Here is a 21,000-nt window from a genome sequence, read left to right as displayed (position 1 = left end):
ACAGCTGCTACTGGAAAGGGAGAAGGAGAGATGCTTCTGTGAGGGGAGGAGGGAAAGGAATCTGGGAAGCTGCTGGGCCAGGAAAAAAAAGGGACAGCTACTACTGGAGAGGGAGAAGGAGAGATGCATCTGGGAGGGGAGGAGGGAAAGGAATCTGGGAAGCTGCTGGGCCAGGAAAAAAAGGGACAGCTGCTACTGGAGAGGGAGAAGGAGAAGGAGAGATGCTTCTGTGAGGGGAGGAAGGGAAGAGAGTTACTGCTGGACAGGAGGAGGAGGGAAGGGAGAATGAAAAAAGGAAGGAAACAGCTGGCAGAGAGATTAGAGGAGGGGAAGGGGAGACACAGGCATGAGAAAGTAGAGAGATTGATGATAGGAAGGGGTCAGCAGAAAAATAAGCAGAGGGACAACGATGATAAATCTGGTGTAGGAGAGATAAAAATGAAGAGAGCAGTGAAGCTGGAATGAATCATGTAAAAAGGAGAGAGGGGCACAAGCTGGATGGAAAGAGGAGAGGGACATAGAAAGAAGACAGATACCATATGGAAGGGGGAGAGGACAGACAGTGGATGGAAGGGGCAGATGCTGGATTGAAGAGACAGAGAGGGCATACGCTGGAAGGAAGAGAGTGAAAAAAAGATTGAAAGCAGAAACCAGAGACGACAAAAGGTAGAAAAAAATAATTTTATTTCTATTTTGTGATTAGAATATATCAGATTTGAAATATATATCCTGCTAGAGCTGGTGTTAGACATAACTGGGGACTGCAAAACCCAGGCAGTGCTTCTTTAGATTCCAGCTGGCTTAGGGCGCTCTCTGACCAGGGGGCAGTTGCCCTAGTTGCACTCCCCTAAAACTATTCCTGTCATGTGTTACTTCAGTATTCTGTTAGCATGATATTTCTGTGTAGCATTCTGTAATAATTTGGCTTGTTCAGTTTTCTTGATAGTAGAGGGGATATATGTGAAGGGGAGGGGAGACAGGGCTTTTGTTGATCCTTGCTCTGAATTATTTGTATTTATAAAATGACAATTCTACAGAATATTGTTTCTTTTTATACTTTAACTAGTGTTTAAGCCCGTTACATTAACGGGTGCTAGAATATATGGCTGTCTGTCTTTCTTTCTTTATGTCTCTCTCCCTGCTCCTGTTTCTTTCTTCCTTTCTTTCTGTCTTTCTCCCTCCTGCAATTTTTTTTCTCTCTCTCCCTGGCACCCTTTGCCTGTCTGTCTTTATTTCTGTGTCTCTCTGGTCCCCTGTCTGTCTTTATTTCTGTCTGTCTCTCTCCCTAGCCTCCTTTGTCTGTCTGTATTTCTTTCTGTGTCTCCCCCCCCCCCCACTTTCCTTTGCAGAAGCAGCAGTGCTATTTCCCTTCCCCTCCAGATCCCTGTGAAGTAGTAGCAGCATTTCCCCCCACCCACCCCCCATTCCCTTCTCTCCCCCCCCACTTTCCTTTGCAGAAGCAGCAGCGGTATTTCTCTTTCCCTCCAGGTCCTTGCTGAAGCAGTAGCAGCATTTTCCCCCACCCCCCATTCCCTTCTCTCCCCCCCACTTTATTTTGCAGAAGCAGCTGTGATATTTCCCTTCCCCTCCAGATCTCTGAGAAGTAGTAGCAGCATTTCCCCCCACCCACCCCCATTCCCTTCTCTCCCCCCCACTTTCCTTTGCAGAAGCAGCAGTGCTATTTCCCTTCCCCTCCAGATCCCTGTGAAGTAGTAGCAGCATTTCCCCCCACCCACCCCCCCATTCCCTTCTCTCCCCCCCTCACTTTCCTTTGCAGAAGCAGCAGCGGTATTTCTCTTTCCCTCCAGGTCCTTGCTGAAGCAGTAGCAGCATTTTCCCCCACCCCCCATTCCCTTCTCTCCCCCCCACTTTATTTTGCAGAAGCAGCTGTGATATTTCTCTTCCCCTCCAGATCTCTGAGAAGTAGTAGCAGCATTTTCCCCCACCCACCCCCCATTCCCTTCTCTCCCCTACCACCACTTTCCTTTGCAGAAGCAGCAGCGGTTTTCCCTTCCCCTCCAGGTCCCTGCTGAGTAGTAGAAACATTTTCCCCCACCCCCCATTCCCTTCTTACCTTGAGCTGCCCTGCTCCGTTCGGCCCCTCCCCTTCCCTTCCCGTGTGCTGGCCTGCTGCGGCTGAAGGTTTTTTTCGGCGACTCCTCCTGTTAAAACTCCCCCCCTCCCGCAACCGCTCCTGTTCAACGCGGCCTGCTGAGGTTCGCGGCCGCTGTAACGAACCTCGCAGGCCGCTCTCCAACTCGGTAGCATGTTCCCTCTGACGCGATTGCGTCAGAGGGAACGTGCTACCATGTGGAGAGCTGCCTGCGAGGTTCGTTACAGCGGCCGCGAACCTCAGCAGGCCGCTTTGAACAGGAGCGGTAGCGGCTGTTGCAGGAGGATTTGGGGGGGGGGGGGGAATTCGTGAGCGGCGGCAGGACCATGAGGCGGGATTGAGTTTTTCGGCTTCCCCTATCTGGGGAAACCGCCGTGCCGAACTGAGCTGCGCGTGGGGCCGTAGTAAGCGCGGGGCATGCTGCAGTCTTGGCGGCCACGGACATACGGATCATGGAAGCACGCTGATAAGACTGCGCATGCGCCGCCTACGGTTTTATTATATAGATAAAATACATTCAATATAAAATCATAACTGAGGCTTGTGTGGATGGGATCAGATGATTTGTGGGGACCGAGCTCACGGAGATGGGGCGGAAACGGGGTTTTTAAATTTTAGTCCTAGTAGTTTGCCGGTCCACAAAATAATTCTTTTTTTCTGCCGGTCCACGGGTGTAAAAAGGTTGAAGAACACTGGTCTAGGGGCCTGAGGCTTCTTTTTAGGTTTCACCAACGTGTCCCATATGGCCTCTTGGGCAGAGAGTTTCTGCGTGGCAGTGTCGGTAGAGTCACCAAAAAAGTTTGTCACCCAGACACGGAGCACTGGCCAGACATTCCTAGTGGTTAGCATCCAGGTCGGAGACCCGCAACCACGCAAGACGTCACATAGCCACCAACATGGCTGCTGCCCGAGAGGTGAGCTCAAATGTGTCATAGGTGGACCTCACCATATACTTGCGAAGTTGGAAAACAGTGGAGACAAAATTCTTAGTCATACGTGTAGGAATGTATTTCTGGAAAGAGGAAAATAGCTTGACCAGGTGTTTCAGATAGCAGGAAAAATAAAAATTGTAATTTCCTGCTATGTTTGTTAACATTGAATTTTGGTATAGGCGTCTACCAAATTTATCCATTGTCCAGCCCTCTCTGCCAAGAGGAACGGATGCATAGACACTGGCCCCGGAAGACTTTTTCAAAGTAGATTCCACTACAAGTGACTCATGAGGCAGTTGAGGCTTGTCAAAGCCTGGAAGTGGCACCACTTTGTATAATGACCCTAATTTCTTAGGAGGCACTGGAATTGAAAAAGGAGTCTGTAAGTTTTTGAAAAAAGTCTCTCTCGGATGGCATGAAGAGGCAGCTTTAACATATCTTTAGGAGGCAAGTCATAGTCTAATGTCTCTAAATATTCTTTGCTATGTTTAGAGTTCGCTTCCAAGGAAATATCCAGATCCTTATCCATCTGGCGGAGAAATCTGGACAAAGAAAGTTTCTCAGAAAGAGAAGAGGCTCTAGTTGGAGAACGACGAGGTGAACCTGAAGCAGAAGAGTCCTCCTCAGTGGTAGATAGTGGCTCCGAGTCAGGTCTACCAATAAATCAGAATCTCAGAGCATAGAAGAATATTTATGTTGGGAACGGTGTCAGTGGGTTGGTGTCGGTGTCTCAGTATGTTTAGACTTATCTTACCAGACCTCGCTGGAATGACCTCTCGAAAAGTCTGTCAAGGAGGAATGGTGCCGTAAAGGTGGATTGCTCGACTCCCGTCCTGAGGACATCCACACCGGTGGAGCATCCGATACAGGTGTAGTCGGCGCCGTGAGCAGCTCAGACTGGACCCGCAATGGGAGAGTCAGTGTCGACAGCGGCACAAGCTGGGCCGGCATCAACAACTGAAAATGCTCCCCTAATTCTTCCCTAAGCAAGTTGTCTATTTTTTGCTTTAGGGAGAGCACCGGCACCATTGGCTTTTTCGCCGGTACCACTGATGCTGCAACATGGTCTGGAGATGAGAAGGCCGTTGAGGAAGCACTCACCGAGATCGGAGCCGTGCGTTTACAGGATTTCCGTGAGGTCGGCATGACTTGGCTCAAGCTTTGACCAGCGTCCCGGAGGGAGAAGTGGAAGGATTCTTAGCCAGCTTAGCCAAAGAGATGGTATACTTTGACACCGGAGTTAGCGCTGGTGGATCTGTCGACGCCGAAGATCTTGGTGCCATTTTGGTCGGTGCGGTCACCGCAGATGGTGTCGCTGTTGAAGAAGGCTCACCTTCCATGGTGGCACCCAAGAGCTGTCCTGCTGAAGAAGACGATTTTTCAAAGTCCTGTTCTGTAATGAAGAGTAGCGTGTGCAAGTCTCGGGACAGTGAGCGGGCCTCAAACAGTGGAGACACCAGTGGTAAGGGTCAATGACAGAAATAGCCTGAGCAGAGCGACTGCACTTTTTAAAACCCGTCAGCGGGCATGACATGGACAGGAAGACCGCCTCTGCTAAATTAAACGCGATGATTGAGGCGGACAAAGAGGCCCCGCCGGGCCGAGCGCCTGCAAACAGAAAAAAATTATTTCCTTTTATTTTTTTTGAAAGACAGTGAAAAGAAAAGAAACTATGACTAAAAAGTCAAAACCGCGAGAGCGGGAAGGCAGCAAAAAAGGAAAAAATTTCAACAGCCATTGAAACACGACTTCTTAGCTCCGCGGAAACTATGAAACTGAGGGACCGTGCGCCTATGTTGGGTGGGAAAGCACTCACGCATGCGCAGTGCAGGCTATCGCAAACTTTCTAAAGACTTAAAGTGGCCAAACACTTTTAAAATGTCCATACCGGGGCTCTGTCATTGATGTCACCCATGTGTGAGAATATGCTGCCTGCTTGTCCTGGGATAATAAGAGATATAGTGACAGAGGAGGGAAGGGGAGAAAAAGTAAGCACAGATGGTGGAGAGAGGGAGGGGAGAGAAGAGAGAAAGGAGAAAGGAAAACCATGGAAGGAAAAGGGAAGGAAGGGAAGGAAGATGATGGCGCCTATGAATGGCAGGAAGAGAAGAAATGGAAGCTAGACAGATTTGAAAAGGAGGAAGAAAAATGGAAGAAAATCTGATTGTGAAAGATGAATACAGGGCAGGAAGAGGAGAAAAAAAAAGAGAGTGAATAGACAGAGCATAGGGAAGCAGAACCAGAGATATAGAACGAGATGATTAGAAAGCACAGTTACTTACCGTAACAGGTGTTATCCAGGGACAGCAGGCAGATATTCTTGACTGATGGGTGACGGCACCGACGGAGCCCCGGTACGGACAATTTTAGAGTGATTGCACTCTAAGAACTTGGAAAGTTCTGGCATGCCGCACCGCGCACGCGCGAGTGCCTTCCCGCCCGACAGAGGCGCGCGATCCCCAGTTATGATAAGCCAGCTAAGAAGCCAACCCGGGGAGGTGGGAGGGACGCAAGAATATCTGCCTGCTGTCCCTGGATAACACCTGTTACGATAAGTAACTGTGCTTTATCCCAGGACAAGCAGGCAGCTATTCTTGACTGATGGGTGACCTCCAAGCTAACAAAAAAAGGGACGGAGGGAAGGTTGGCCATTATGAAAACAAATTTTGCAAAACAGATTGGCCGAAGAGTCCATCCCGTCTGGAGAAAGCATCCAGACAATAATGAGATGTAAAAGTATGAACTGAGGACCAAGTAGCAGCCTTGCAGATTTCCTCAATAGGAGTGGAACGGAGGAAAGCTACAGATGCTGCCATAGCTCGGACTTTATGGGCCGTGACAGAACCTTCCAGTGTCAGTCCGGTCTGAGCATAACAAAATGAAATGCACGCTGCCAGCCAATTAGACAACGTACGTTTAGAAACAGGACGTCCCAATTTATTTGGATCAAAGGACAGAAAGAGTTGGGGAACTGATCTGTGGGGTTTCGTACGCTCTAGATAGTAAGCTAGAGCCCTCTTACAATCCAAAGTATGCAGCGCTTGTTCCCCAGAATGAGAATGAGGTTTTGGAAAGAAAACAGGCAGAACAATGGATTGGTTGAGATGGAATTCAGAGACAACCTTAGGGAGAAACTTTGGATGCGTACGCAGAACCACCTTGTCATGGTGAAAGACCGTAAAAGGTGGATCTGCAACCAGTGCATGAAGCTCACTGACCCTCCTGGCAGAGGTAAGAGCAATAAGGAAAAGTACCTTCCAAGTGAGAAACTTGAAAGAAGCGGTAGCCAAAGGTTCAAATGGAGGCTTTATCAAGGCGGAAAGAACCACATTGAGATCCCAGATAACAGGAGGGGCTTTAAGAGGTGGTTTCACATTGAAAAGACCCCGCATGAACCTGGACACCAGGGGATGAGCTGATAGAAGTTTTCCATGGATCGGCTCATGAAAAGCAGCAATAGCACTGAGGTGGACTCTGATGGAAGAAGACTTAAGGCCAGAGTCAGATAAAGAAAGCAAATAATCCAACAACGACTCCACTGCCAGGGAAGTTGGATCAAGATGATGAAGAAGACACCAGGAAGAAAATCTCGTCCACTTCTGATGGTAACATTGCAGAGTGGCTGGCTTCCTGGAGGCATCTAGAATGGAACGAACAGGCTGAGACAAAAGTGTATCATGAGAAGTCAGCCCAAGAGATACCAAGCCGTCAGGTGCAGAGACTGGAGGTTGGGATGTAGAAGGGTCTCCTGATGCTGTGTAAGCAGAGAAGGATACAGTGGAAGAAGAAAAGGTTCCCTGGAACTGAGTTGAAGTAGAAGGGAGAACCAATGTTGCCTGGGCCACCTCGGAGCAATCAGAATCATGGTGGCTCGTTCCCTCTTGAGCTTGAATAAGGTTCTCAACATGAGAGGTAGAGGAGGGAAAGCGTACAGGAACAGATTTGACCAATCGAGGAGAAATGCATCTGCTGCCAGACGGAGAGGGGAGTAGAGTCTGGAGCAGAATAGGGGCAGCTGGTGATTGTGAGGAGCTGCAAAGAGGTCTATCTGAGGAGTGCCCCATTGAGCGAAGATAGACTGTAGAGTTACAGGATCGAGTGTCCACTCGTGAGGCTGGAGAATTCTGCTGAGCTTGTCAAGTTTCAAGTTTATTAGGATTTTATATACCGCCTATCAAGGTTATCTAAGCGGTTTTTACAATCAGGTACTCAAGCATTTTCCCCTCTCTGTCCCGGTGGGCTCACAATCTATCTAACGTCCGCTAAGGAATTCTGTTCTCCCTGAATGTAGATAGCTTTCAGGAAGAGATGGTGATCTATGGCCCAAGTCCAGATCTTCTGTGCTTCCTGGCACAAGAGGCGAGAGCCTGTCCCCCCTTGCTTGTTGATGTAGTACATGGCCACTTGATTGTCCGTGCACAGCAGAAGGACCTGAGGAAAGAGAAGATGTTGGAAGGCCTTGAGGGCATAAAACATCGCTCTGAGTTCCAGGAAATTGATGTGATGCTTCTTTTCCTGGGCTGTCCAAAGACCTTGAGTCTGGAACTCGTTCAAATGAGCTCCCCATGCATAAGGGGAGGCGTCGGTGGTGATGACTAGTTGATGAGGAGGCTGATGGAACAGAAGACCTCTGGATAGATTTGAGGATACCAACCACCATTGTAGAGATTGACGAAGAGATGATGTCACAGAGATGTGTCGTGAGCAAGGATCCGTCGCTTGGGACCACTGAGTAGCAAGGGTCCATTGAGGAGTTCGCAGGTGAAGACGCACGAGGGGTGCGACGTGAAATGTGGATGCCATGTGACCCAAGAGTATCATCATTTGTTTGGCAGAGATGGAATGTTGTGGAAGTACCTGCTGACATAGAGACTGAAGAGTCTGAAGACGGTTGGATGGAAGAAATGCTCTCATGAGGAGTGTGTCCAATATCGCACCAATGAATTGGAGTCTTTGAGTGGGAATGAGATGAGACTTGGGTAGATTGATCTCGAATCCCAATATTTGTAGAAACTGGATGGTTTGGTTGGTGGCCAGGAGAACTGCTGGAGCGGATGTGGCCTTGATTAACCAGTCGTCCAGGTAAGGAAACACCTGAAGGTGGTGAGAGCGCAGAAAAGCAGCTACCACGATGAGACATTTGGTGAACACCCTTGGAGAGGAAGCAAGACCGAAGGGCAGCACCTTGTACTGGTAATGACACTGATTGATCATGAAACGGAGATACTGTCTTGAGGTTACATTGATTGGTATGTGAGTGTATGCCTCTTTGAGATCGAGGGAGCATAGCCAGTCGTCTTGGTTGAGAAGAGGATAAAGAATGGCTAAGGAAAGCATCTTGAATTTTTCCTTTACCAGATGTTTGTTGAGATCGCGAAGATCTAGAATTGGTCTGAGATCTCCTGTTTTTTTGGGAACTAGAAAATAACGGGAGTAAAATCCCTGACCCTTTTGATCTAGAGGAACTTCTTCTATAGCGTTTAGAAGAAGGAGGGATTGAACTTCCTGAATAAGGAGGGCAGATTGAGGACTGTTCAAAGCAGACTCTTTTGGCAGGTTTTGGGATGGAAGAGTCTGAAAGTTGAGAGAGTAGCCGTGGCGGATGATGTTGAGGACCCATTGGTCCGAAGTGATAACTTCCCACCGGCTGAGGAATAGAGAGAGACGACCTCCTATAGGTTGAGGCAGGAGAGCAGATATAGGAGTACTGGCTATACTTTGGAGAAGTAAGTCAAAAGGGCTGTGTCTTCTGCTGTGGAGTTGGCTTTACAGGCTGCTGTTGCTGTTGTTGCCTGGGAGGCTGACGCTGTTGCTGCCGTTGACGCCTGGGTTGCTGAGCAGTTGTTGGCAATGGTCTAGCTGTGAAACGGCGTTGATAGGCTGACTGTTGTCTAAAAGGCCTTGTTGGGGGAGGCTTTTTCTTATTTTTAAGAAGGGTATCCCAACGTGTTTCATGAGCCGACAGCTTTTGAGTAGTCGAATCCATGGATTCCCCAAAAAGCTCATCCCCTAGGCATGGGGTGTTGGCTAACCGATCTTGATGATTAACATCAAGTTCAGATACCCGAAGCCAGGCCAGGCGACGCATTGCCACAGACATTGCTGTCGCTCTGGATGTAAGTTCGAAGGTGTCATAAATGGATCTAACCATGAACTTACGCAACTGAAACAGAGAAGACAAGCAATGGTGGAAAGATTGTTGTTTCCGTTGAGGAAGGTATTTCTCAAAGGAAGCCATGGTGGTAAGGAGATGTTTCAGATAGAAAGAAAAATGAAAGCCATAATTTCCAGCTCTATTTGCCAACATTGCATTTTGGTAGAGCCTCTTACCAAATTTGTCCATGGCTTTACCCTCTCTGCCAGGAGGAACAGAAGCATTTACACTGGCTCCTGCAGATTTTTTAAGGGTGGATTCGACAAGTAAAGATTCATGAGGAAGTTGTGGTTTGTCGAACCCAGGAATGGGAATTACTTTGTACAGAGAGTCTAACTTACGTGGGGCCCCTGGGACCGTTAAGGGAGTCTCTAAATTCTTGTAAAAAGTCTCCCTCAAGATGTCGTGAAGAGGGAGCTTCAAATATTCCTTTGGAGGTTGGTCAAAGTCCAGGGCGTCCAAAAAAGCTTTAGACTTTTTGGACTCAGCCTCCAAAGGAATAGACAGAGAATCACACATATCTTTCAGGAAACTGGAGAAAGATGAAGTGTCATGCTTAGAGGACGGGTCATGTACAGCAGACTCCTCCTCATCTGAGGAACATTCTCCTTCAGAGAGAAAAGGTTCTTCTGAATCTCCCCACAGATCAGGATCCCTGACATGGGGAGAACGATCCCGAGACTCAGGGGTAGCTGAGTCTACATGCCGGGTCTTGCGCACCGATTTACCCGATCTCATCGACATCGACCCAGACGATGTAATCGGTTGTACCGGAGCCGAAGTCTGCACCGATTGATGCTGAGCTCTCGGCTCCGGCGCAAGGACTGGCATCGATGCCGATGAGGTGGAGTGAATCGGTACCGAGGGAGTGGATACTGACAATACAGGTTGCTCCACTATCGGTACCGGCTCAGTGCGGACCGGCACCGGAAGGTTCGGTGCCAGGATAGTTGGAAGGAGCTGTTGCAATTGCTGCTTGAGCTGTGCCTGGAGAATGGCCGTAATACGGTCATCAAGGGATGGCACCGGTACCGCTTTTTTCTTCTGCGGTACCTGCGGTGCCGCTCGACGCCCCGGAGATGAGGAGCCCGATGTCGAGGGACTCACCTCAATAGGGGCGGAGCACTTCCGCTGGCGCCTCACAGTCGGCAGGATTGGACTCACTGCACTTGAGACCGGAGGACGTTCCAGCGGGGAAGGCTTCTTAGCCGGCTTACCTGCATGTTGGGACGCCGGCGCGGAATCTCGCGGCGTCGAAGAAGAGGGTGCCGATTGAACCGGTGCCGAAGTCGGAGTCGATGGCACGGGATCGGACATCTCGGCGCCGAACAGTAATCGCTGTTGTATTTGGCGATTTTTTAATGTTCTCTTTTTTAGTGTGGCACAGCGGGTGCAGGTGGAGGCCTGATGCTCAGGACCCAAACACTGTAAGCACCAGTTGTGTGGGTCCGTGAGAGATATGGGCCGAGCACACCGCTGGCACTTTTTAAAACCTGGCTGAGGGGGCATGAACGTGAAGACCGCTTCAGCCAAATCGAAGGCCGAGGCTTCGATGGTGGCAGAAGGCCCCGCAGGGGAAAAGCCAAATTGAATGAAAAAACCTAAGATTTTTTTTTTTTTTTTTTTACAAAAATGAAAGAAAAAGAAAGAGGCAAAAGCCAAAAGGGTTTACGCGAGCGGGAAGGCAAGTTCAAAAAATTTTCAACAGCCGTTGAAAAAACGCGTCTTCTTAGCTCCGCGGAAACTAAGAAACTGGGGACCGCGCGCCTCTGTCGGGCGGGAAGGCACTCGCGCGTGCGCGGTGCGGCATGCCAGAACTTTCCAAGTTCTTAGAGTGCAATCACTCTAAAATTGTCCGTACCGGGGCTCCGTCGGTGCCGTCACCCATCGGTCAAGAATAGCTGCCTGCTTGTCCTGGGATAATAATAAAATCACCAGACAACAAAGGTAAGATTATTTTTAGTTTAGTATGGGGGTAATGGGATTTGATATACTGCCTTTATATGGGACAATTGAATTGAAATGTGTCAGCTTTGAGAATTTACAGTACATCTGCTATGTATATATTGCACTATATAAGAAGAAACATGAGGGAGCAATTTATGTGATTACAATTTTTTAGCGATGTACAGCCCTAGTACTAACATTAATGTCTGCTCCCAAGCAGGAATAGATGTCCACAGCTCAAATGAAGAACATTTCTGTAGGATTTCAGCTAGTATTTAACAAAGACTGGAGGGGCATTTTTAAAAGGGTGTCCAAGTCAGAATAGAGATGTCCAAGTCAGGATTTTCCAAACAGACAGACATCTCATATATATTTGAAAAGGAAAAGAGTTGAGATTTCCTGTTCAAAAAAAAGTGAGATGGAGGTCCGTGCACTGGAGACATCTAGCATGAACAGGTTATTTTACAAACTGGATGTCCAAATTATTAACATCTGTATGGAAGCTTTCTTAGAAAATGACCATGCAGAACAGAGGGGCAGCCTATTGGTTAGTGAAGTGGATTGTAAACCAAGGGACCCAGATTCAAATCCAACTTTAACTCTCTTATTTTGTAATTGTGAGCCCTCCAGAAATGGCAAAATATGTACCTGGATATACAATAGCCTTCAGATTTGCAGGTGGCTAACATACATTTAGATAACGTAAGTATTTTTCTGTTTCTACTGGATTTGCAATATAAAAAGAGAATTAAAGTGAGATTTGAACCTGGGTCCCTTGGTTTATGGTCCACTACACTTAGGGTTACTAGATTTGTCCATGAGAAAAAAAGAGGGCACATGGCCCTGCCTCATTCCGCCTCCAGTTCCACCCCACACAAACCTCATTTCTTCTTGGGGTCCTGTTTGGAGGGGCTCCAAACATGCATGGATGTGATGCAATGATGTCACACGCATGCATGTGACATTATCATGTCACATCCGTGCATGCTCTGAGGCACTTCAGACATGGCCCCGAGCCTGGGGGCCTTCCAAAACCCAGACAAACTGTCAGGTTTTTGAAAATCCGTCTGGGTACCCGAACAGTCCTCTATAAAGAGGACATGTCCGGGTTCTCCCGGACATCTGGTAATCCTAACTACACTAATCTCTAGGCATGTCTCAGACTTGCTGCTTCATGCTTTAAGAATGCCCATAAAACCTGAAGCTGTCTTGGGAGTCTGGTATCCCTTTCAATTTCACTTTTGGGGCACAGCATCCACTGTGAGATTAATGAGGTGTGATGCCTTAATCCCTCCAGTGGACAGCTGCTCAATCAGAGCACCTTTTTGTACTCGGAACGTTCCTGAAAGAGGTCTAAATAAAGGACATCCTTCTTTATAGATTTGGACCTTTCTTCCCCTTTGGTAATTGCTGTTGGACATCCTGAATTTGAACCCATCCTAGTCCCACTCAAAATATACCCACACCATATCCCCTTGCTGTTTGGATGTACGATAGTGTTGGATGTTCAGTTACTGCCTTTGCAAAACTGGGATTTCAATGTTTTAAGCAGAAAGACATCTGTTTCTTCATTTTGGGATGTCCATATGCTTTGAAAATAAGCACCACAGGCATCTTCATGCCTTTATAAAATAGGCTAAAAACAGGTTCTTTCACCTCCAAATCTAAGTCGCATGTCATAAAAATGATCTTACTAGCTAAGTATTGCATAATACAAGATCCCTGTGCACAGCACGTAGCTGTGTACTTGTAAACTACAGAAGTTTTTTGCAGAGATAGTTGGTGTTTACCTGTGCAATACGATGATGTTGTAGTCTGATCACCCGAGATACAGCCATCTGCATACTGCCAAATACTGCAACCACCTCAAGGATTTTATCATCAAAGGAGGGTGCCGCAAAGGTCTGGAAATGAAAGCAGGACAGAAGACACAGATAAGAGGGAATAATGGAAGAAATATGAGAGTTAAAGGAAAATGGCTAAAATCAATCATCCCACCATCTTTGACTCTGGGCAGAGGTAAATTAATAGCTTCCGGTTTCCAGTCATCTCCTGAGGCAGGAGCCCAATATTGCGAGAGTATACTCCCTCTGATGACGCATGGAGCGAAACTCGAGTAGAGGGATAGGGTTTTGGCTTCTTCGGGTGTGCATGTTTTATTTTATGGTGTTTATAGTTGATTTGGGCATTTTTCCAGCAGAGAGGACAGCAATTTGAAATGAACAGCCACGTCTCCAGATAAATACAATCTCAAATCCGGTTATTACAGGCTACATATGTGTCTGGGAAGGCATGTCTGGGACAGTACTGTGGCAATGATGGTCTGAGTTAGCTGCCTCTGCTTTTGAGTTTAATAAAGCACTTTTGCATGCGGATCTAAGCACAACACTCAAGCACATATATATATTTTCATATAAGACTGATTCATAACAGTGAGTTGTTCATAAGAACTGAAAGTTTTTAGAAAAAGCATATAAAGCCTGTATAAAGTGGAATAGTTCTTCAAAGGTAAATTAAACAAGATTTACAAATAGGTAAATGGGTTAAAACTTGCAAATGGGTTAAAATTTTTTTTTTTTTTAAAAAAAGGCCTCCAATCTTCTCTCCATATTTCCAGTGTAACAGATACTCACATCATCTTCCTTGGTCCCTCCCCAGAAGTTGGTGCCACCTGCATAGCTAGGGATGTTCAAAACAGCAATTCCCTGTAGACTTGGCAAAGGGATTGGACGCCCATCACACTGGAGAAAAGAGAGAGCAAGGAAAAATAAGAGATAGCAAGAAAAGAAAGAAAACACATTAAGGGCTCCTTTTACAAAGCCGCGCTAGTGAGTTTAACGCTCGCGACTTTTCATCACACGTTAACCCCCGCGCTGGCCAAAAAACTACTGCCTGCTCAAGAGGAGGCGGTAGCAGCTAGCGCGGCTGGTGGTTTAGCGCACGCTATTATGCACATTAAACTGCTAGCACGGCTTTGTAAAAGGAGCCCTAAAAGAAAAGAAAGATCCTAAATCAAATTTTTAAAAAAGAAGATGGGGTTAAAGGGGCAAAGGAGGAAGAGGAGTCATATGCTATGATTTTAAAAAGACTGCCTCATGATACTCCCCACATAAGAATACTACATTAGTTACCTTTTGAAATACATGCTTACCAGTCTGATATTTAGAAAACACTGATAAAGAATAGGGTTTGGGCAGGGTGAACGAAGCAGAGGTGGTTACAGCAATAAAGTATTTGGGTAGGTTACTGGAAGTAAGGAAAGAGTACAGAGTGTGATACATAACAACATAAGAATTGCCGCTGCTGGTTCAGACCAGTGGTCCATTGTGCCCAGCAGTCCGCTCACGCGGCGGCCCCTAGATCAAAGACCAGTGCCCTAACTGAGACCAGCCCTACCTGCGTACGTTCCGGTTCAGCAGGAACTTGTCCGACTTTGTCTTGAATCCCTGGAGGGTGTTTTCCCCTATAATAGCCTCCGGAAGAGCGTTCCAGTTTTCTACCACTCTCTGGGTGAAGAAGAACTTCCTTACGTTTGTACGGAATCTATCACCTTTTAACTTTAGAGTGCACTCTCTTGTTCTCCCTACCTTGGAGAGGGTGAACAACCTGTCTTTATCTACTAAGTCTATTCCCTTCAGTATCTTGAATGTTTCGATCATGTTCCCTCTCAGTCTCCTCTTTTCAAGGGAGTAGAGGCCCAGTTTCTCTAATCTCTCGCTGTATGGCAACTCCTCCAGCCCCTTAACCATTTTAGTTGCTCTTCTCTGGACCTTTTCGAGCAGTACCATGTCCTTCTTCATGTACGGTGACCAATGTTGGATGCAGTATTTCAGGTGAGGGCGTACCATGGCCCGGTACAGCAGCATGATAACCTTCTCTGATCTGTTCTTGATCCCCTTCTTAATCATTCCTAGCATTCTGTTCGCCCTTTTCGCCGCCGCCATGCATTGCACAGATGGCTTCATCGACTTGTCGACCAGCACTCCCAAGTCTCTTTCCTGGGGGGTCGTTCCAAGTACCGCCCCAGACAACCTGTATTCGTTTATAATATTTTTGTTACCGACATGCATCACCTTACACTTATCCACATTTAACCTCATTTGCCATGTTGCGGCCCATTTCTCGTTGCCCATTTGCCATGTTGCGGCCCATGTCACAGTGCAGATCTTCGCAATCCTCCTGCTTCTTCACTACTCTGAATAACTTAATATCGTCTGCAAATTTAATCACCTCACTCATCGTACCAATTTCCAGATCGTTTATAAATATGTTGAAGAGCACAGGTCCAAGCACCAAACCCTGCGGCACTCCACTGGTGACACTTTTCCAGTCCAAGTATTGTTCATTTACCCCCACTCTCTGTTTCCTATCTGCCAGCCAGTTTTTAATTCACGTAACTCACCCTTGATTTCATGGCTCGCAATTTTTCAAATAAGTCGTTCATGCGGAACATTGTCGAATGCTTTCTGAAAATCCAGATATACAATGTCGACCGGGTCACCTTTATCTATCTGCCTGTTTACTCCCTCGAAGAAGTGCAGCAAGTTCGTCAAGCAAGATCATCCTTTGCTGAAGCCATGCTGGCTGGTCCTCATCAGACTGTATCCGTCAAGGTGCTCAATGATGCGGTCCTTTATCAGCGCCTCTACCTTCTTTCCCAGTACCGAGGTCAGACTCACCGGTCTGTAGTTTCCCAAATCACTCCTCGAACCTTTCTTGAAGATCGGCATAACATTCGTGACCTTCCAATCTTTCGGAATCCTTCCTGATTTGATCGACAGATTGGCTATTAGTTGAAACAGTTCAGCTATAGCCCCTTTCAGTTCCTTGATTACCCTCGGATGGATGCCATCCGGTCCCGGGGATTTATCATTTTTAAGTCTATCAATCTGCCTGCATACCTCTTCTAGACTGACCGTCAACCTGTCAGTTTCCCGGCTTCCGGTATGTTACTTATATCCTCTTCGGTAAACACAGACACAAAAAATGTGTTCAGTTTGTCAGTGATGGCTTTGTTCTCCTTTAGCACTCCTTTTATTCATGGTCATCCAACAGCTCGACCGCTTCCTTCACAGGTCGTTTCCCCTTAATATATCGAAAGAACGGCTTGAAGTTTTTGGCCTCTTTAGCTATTTTTTCCTCATAGTCTCTTTTGGCCCCTCTTACCGCCTTATGGCATCTGCTTTGATGCTGTTTTTCCAGTTTTCGACCGTTTTTCACCTTTTCCATTCCTTAAACGAAGTCTTCTTGTCCCTGATCGCTTCCTTCAACGCTACAGTGAGCCATGCCGGTTCCTTGCTCTTTTTCCTCTTGGATCCCTTGTCAATACGTGGTATATATAGATTTTGCGCCTCAGTGACTGTGTCCTTAAAAAGGGACCATGCTTGTTTAAGCGTCTTTACAGTGCTTATACTCTTCTTAAACTTCTTCACCACCATGAGTCTCATCCCTTCGTAATTCCCTTTTTGAAAGGTCAGCGCTGTGTCCGTCATTCTGGATTGATGTTTCGTCCGAGTTCTGGTCGAAGCAGATCATATTGTGATCACTGGTTCCCAGCGTCACCTCTACTTCTACACCATGCGCTGGTCCTCGTAGTCCATTTAGAATTAAGTCCAGAATTGCGTTTCTTCTTGTATTTCCTTGACAAGTTGTTCCAGGAAGCAAACGTCTACAGTATCCAGGAACTTGGTCTCCCTACTGCAGCCGTAGGTGCCTAGGTTCTCGTCTATCCCCGGATAATTGAAGTCACCCATGATAACTGCCTTGCCTCCCTTGCAGTTGCGTTTAATCTCGTCCGTCATTTCTCCATCAATTTGGGCTGAACATTAAAGGGACTCTTAAGAAATGGTTAGACTGAGGTCATGACAGCAAGGCAGATTTTAGATTTGGTGGCACTATTGACAGAGCATATTTGGGTTGAAAACAAGGATTATATAGGTGATAAAGGGGTTACGGTTCAAGGATTGAAGGCAAAGATGCAATTTAGTGTTAAGCACTGTGATTTCATTGATTAGATCCTGTTTAGGGATAGGAACCCAAGAACTATTAATTCAGTTTGATCTAGCTTCTGTATTTGATGAAGTTGATCAAAAAGTATTATTTTATTGATAGAAGAACTGGGAATTTCAGTTTTGGTGTCGAAATGGTGTAAGGTCTTTTTGACAACCAGAGCCTATAAAGTGAAAATGAAAGGTTCGTTCTCAGATATTTGGCAAGTGAAATATGGGGTTCCATAGGGTTTTCCATAGTCTCCCATATTATTCAATGTGCTATCTTCCTTAGGTAAAAAAAAAATTGAAGAGTTGGAAGTGAACATCTACATTTATGTGGCTGATGCCAGCTTGGTTTTCCCTGTAGTGGACGCTGCATCAAATTTTGGTTTAAACATAGGATGTTGTGTTAATGCTGTAGAAGCATTGGTTAAAGCACATCATTTAAAGTTGAATATGGATAAAGGAGAAATTAGGTTCTTACCTGCTAATTTACTTTCTTTTAGCTTCTCCAGACCAGTAGAGGTTAATCTTTACAAATGGGTATATATCTAATCATGACCAGCAGGTGGAGACTGAAAACAAAACTGTGGGACAGTATATACTATCCTCTCTTCCCTATTTCCCTCAGTCTGCCGAATAGCCAAGCAGAACCAAGAACTGGAAAACAGAAAGAAAAAACAATACTCCGAACAGGAGTAACAATTAACAAACCCAAGTGCTGTTGGAAAATGCAGAGGAGAAATTCCCGAAGGAAAAAATGTCCCCACAGCTCGCCAGCTAAGCCAGCCGAGCCAGAGCCGCTGTTCTTCAATTCTCCCCGGCCCTAGAAAAATACTAGAACCCGCAGCAAAAAACAAAAAACTGCCCGCGAAACAGCCCAAACAACAACCCCAACAACAGACAGACAGGGTGGGGACCTCTACTGGTCTGGAGAAGCTAAAAGAAAGTAAATTAGCAGGTAAGAACCTAATTTCTCCTTCTTTAGCACTCTCCAGACCAGTAGAGGTTAATCTTTACAAATGGGACGTACCAAAGCAGTCCCTCTCACGGGCGGGACCCCCGAAGGGCCGAAACCAGAACACGCTCACCGAACACCGCGTCCCGACGCGCCTGCACATCAACCCGATAATGTCGAACAAAGGAATGTAAGGAGGACCAAACCGCAGCCTTACAAATATCCACCGGAGGCACGAGTGACGACTCAGCCCAAGAAGCCGCCTGACCCCGAGTGGAATGAGCCTTGAGAAACTCCGGAACAGGCTTCTGACTCAGAAGATAAGCGGAAGCAATCGTCTCCTTAATCCAGCGCGCAATAGTAGCTCTAGAAGCGCCAGCCCCCCGACGAGAACCAGACAGAAGGACAAAGAGACGATCGGATTTCCGGAACTCCTGGGTCGGCTGCACATAAGAGCGGAGGACCCGACCGACATCCAACTTACGCAGCTGCCGTTGCTCCGACGGGCCCTCCCGACTACCCAAGACCGGGAGGACCACCGTTTGATTGACATGAAAAGGAGAAACTACTTTCGGCAGAAAGGAAGGAACAGGCCGCAAGACAACCCGCTCCCTCGAAAATTCCAAGAAAGGAGCCCTACAAGAGAAAGCCTGAAGCTCAGAAACTCGCCTAGCGGAAGTAATGGCCACCAAAAAGACCGCCTTCATAGTAAGGTCCTTCAGCGAACAGCCATCCAACGGCTCGAAAGGTGGACGTACCAACACCGAGAGAACCAGATTGAGATCCCAAGAGGGAACAGAGGGCCGAAGAGGAGGCCTGAGCAACTTGGCCGCCCGCAAAAAGCGAACCACATCAGGAATGGCCGACAAACGCTGACCTGTCACCAACCCGCGAAAAGCCGACAGTGCCGCCAGGTGAACCCTGAGAGAAGACCAAGCCAGGCCTCTATCCAGGCCATCCTGCAAGAACTAAAGAATGTTAGGCAGGGAGGCGCGAGAAGAGATCACTCCCCGCGCCCGACACCATCCCTCAAAAAGACGCCAAACCCGCACATAAGCCCGAGAGGTAGAAAGCCTCCGGGACCCCAAGAGTGTGGAGATCACCTTATCTGAATATCCCTTCTTACTAAGGCGCCCCCTTTCAAGAGCCAAGCCGTAAGACAGAAGGGAGACGGGTCGAACATGGGAATGGGACCTTGCAACAGAAGACCGTCCAAGAGAGGCAGAGGAAGAGGATCCGCCACCAGATTTCTCACCAGATCCGCGTACCACGGACGTCGAGGCCAATCCGGAGCCACCAGCACCACCAGACCCGGATGGTGAACAATGCGAAGAAGAACTCTGCCCACTAATGGCCAAGGAGGGAACACATACAACAGCCCCTCCGTTGGCCACGGTTGGACCAGCGCATCCAGACCCTCGGCCAGAACGTCCCTGCGACGACTGAAGAAGCGGGGCACCTTGGCGTTGCCACTCGTGGCCATCAGGTCCATCAGGGGCTGCCCCCAAGTCTGCACTATCAACTGAAAAGCCACGGCGCCGAGACACCACTCTCCTGGATCCAGGAAGTGCCGACTGAGGAAGTCCGCCTGAACATTGTCTACCCCGGCTATGTGAGAGGCCGAAAGGTCCAGAAGATGAGACTCCGCCCAAACCATGAGCCGAGCCGCCTCCTGCGCCACCTGAGTGCTCTTGGTGCCCCCCTGACGATTGACATAAGCCACCGCCGTGGCATTGTCCGACAGGACTCTGACTGACTTGCCCAACAAAAGGGAGTGGAAAGCTAACAGCGCCAGACGGACCGCTCTGGTCTCCAACACGTTGATCGACCAGGAGGCCTCCTCCGTGGACCAGGTGCCCTGAGCTGAGTGACCCAAACACTGATCCCCCCAACCCAGGAGACTCGCATCCCTAAGGAGCACCGTCCACTGCGGAAGATCCAGACCCACCCCCTGAACCAGGTGAGGGGTCTGGAGCCACCAACGCAGACTGCAGCGCGCCAAGCCTCGCAGGGGAACCGGAACATCCATCCCGTGCCTCTGGGGAGACCACCTCCGGAGCAGAGCATACTGGAGAGGACGCATGTGGGCCCGCGCCCACCTCACCACGTCCAGGGACGCCGCCATCGACCCCAAGACCTGGAGGAAATCTCGCGCCCGAGGACACCGGGACGCCAAAAGCAGGCGAATCTGAGATTGCAATTTGCTCACCCGGGCCTCTGGGAGGAAGACCTTCCCCAAGGAGGTGTCGAACAGAACCCCAAGGTACTCCAGACGCTGAGCCGGGACCAACCGGCTCTTGGAAAGGTTGACCACCCAGCCCAGCGACCGGAGAAACTCCACCACCCGAGCCGTAACCCGGGAGCTTTCCTGCAACGACTTTGCCCGAATTAACCAGTCGTCCAGGTAGGGGTGTACCAGGATGCCCTCCGACCGCAAGGCTGCCGCGACGACCACCATCACTTTGGTGAACGTCCGGGGAGCCGTGGCCAGCCCAAAGGGAAGCGCACAGAACTGATAGTGCCGACCCAAGATCGCAAAGCGAAGGAAACGCTGATGAGAGGCCCGAATGGGAACATTCAAGTAGGCCTCCGTCAGATCGAGAGAAGTGAGAAACTCCCCTGGCTGAACCGCCAGAATGACCGACCGCAGAGTTTCCATGCGGAAAGAGGGAATCTTGAGAGCCCTGTTGACCCCTTTCAAATCGAGGATGAGCCGAAAGGTCCCCTCCTTCTTGGGCACCACAAAGTAAATGGAGTGCCTGCCGGTGCCCCACTCCGGAGGGGGCACCGGAACCACTGCCTTGAGATCTACCAAGCGCTGAAGGGTCTGACGAAAAGCCTGTGTCTTCCAATGAGTCTGACATGGAGAGGCGAGGAAAAGGTCCGGCAGAGAGCGAGCGAACTCC

The 21,000-nt window shown here is 48.3% G+C and overlaps 1 protein-coding gene across 6 annotated transcripts in view; it reads right to left on the bottom strand.

Annotated features, from left to right (window-relative positions):
• The window catches only part of DGKD (diacylglycerol kinase delta), a 327,255-nt gene that overhangs the window by 116,268 nt on the left and 189,987 nt on the right, over positions 1 to 21,000 (bottom strand). For all 6 annotated transcript variants that reach the window (XM_033959775.1, XM_033959776.1, XM_033959777.1 and 3 more), the window contains 2 exons: positions 13,780 to 13,887; positions 12,937 to 13,050 (listed from right to left, as the gene is read on the bottom strand). In XM_033959775.1, the coding sequence (XP_033815666.1) occupies positions 12,937 to 13,050; positions 13,780 to 13,887 (222 nt within the window). The remainder of the gene's footprint in view (positions 1 to 12,936; positions 13,051 to 13,779; positions 13,888 to 21,000) is intronic.

The sequence above is a fragment of the Geotrypetes seraphini genome, chromosome 9, assembly GCF_902459505.1.
Source record: "Geotrypetes seraphini chromosome 9, aGeoSer1.1, whole genome shotgun sequence".
In the NCBI taxonomy this organism is placed as follows: Eukaryota; Metazoa; Chordata; class Amphibia; order Gymnophiona; family Dermophiidae; genus Geotrypetes; species Geotrypetes seraphini.
This window is presented reverse-complemented; position numbering and strand designations above follow the sequence as displayed.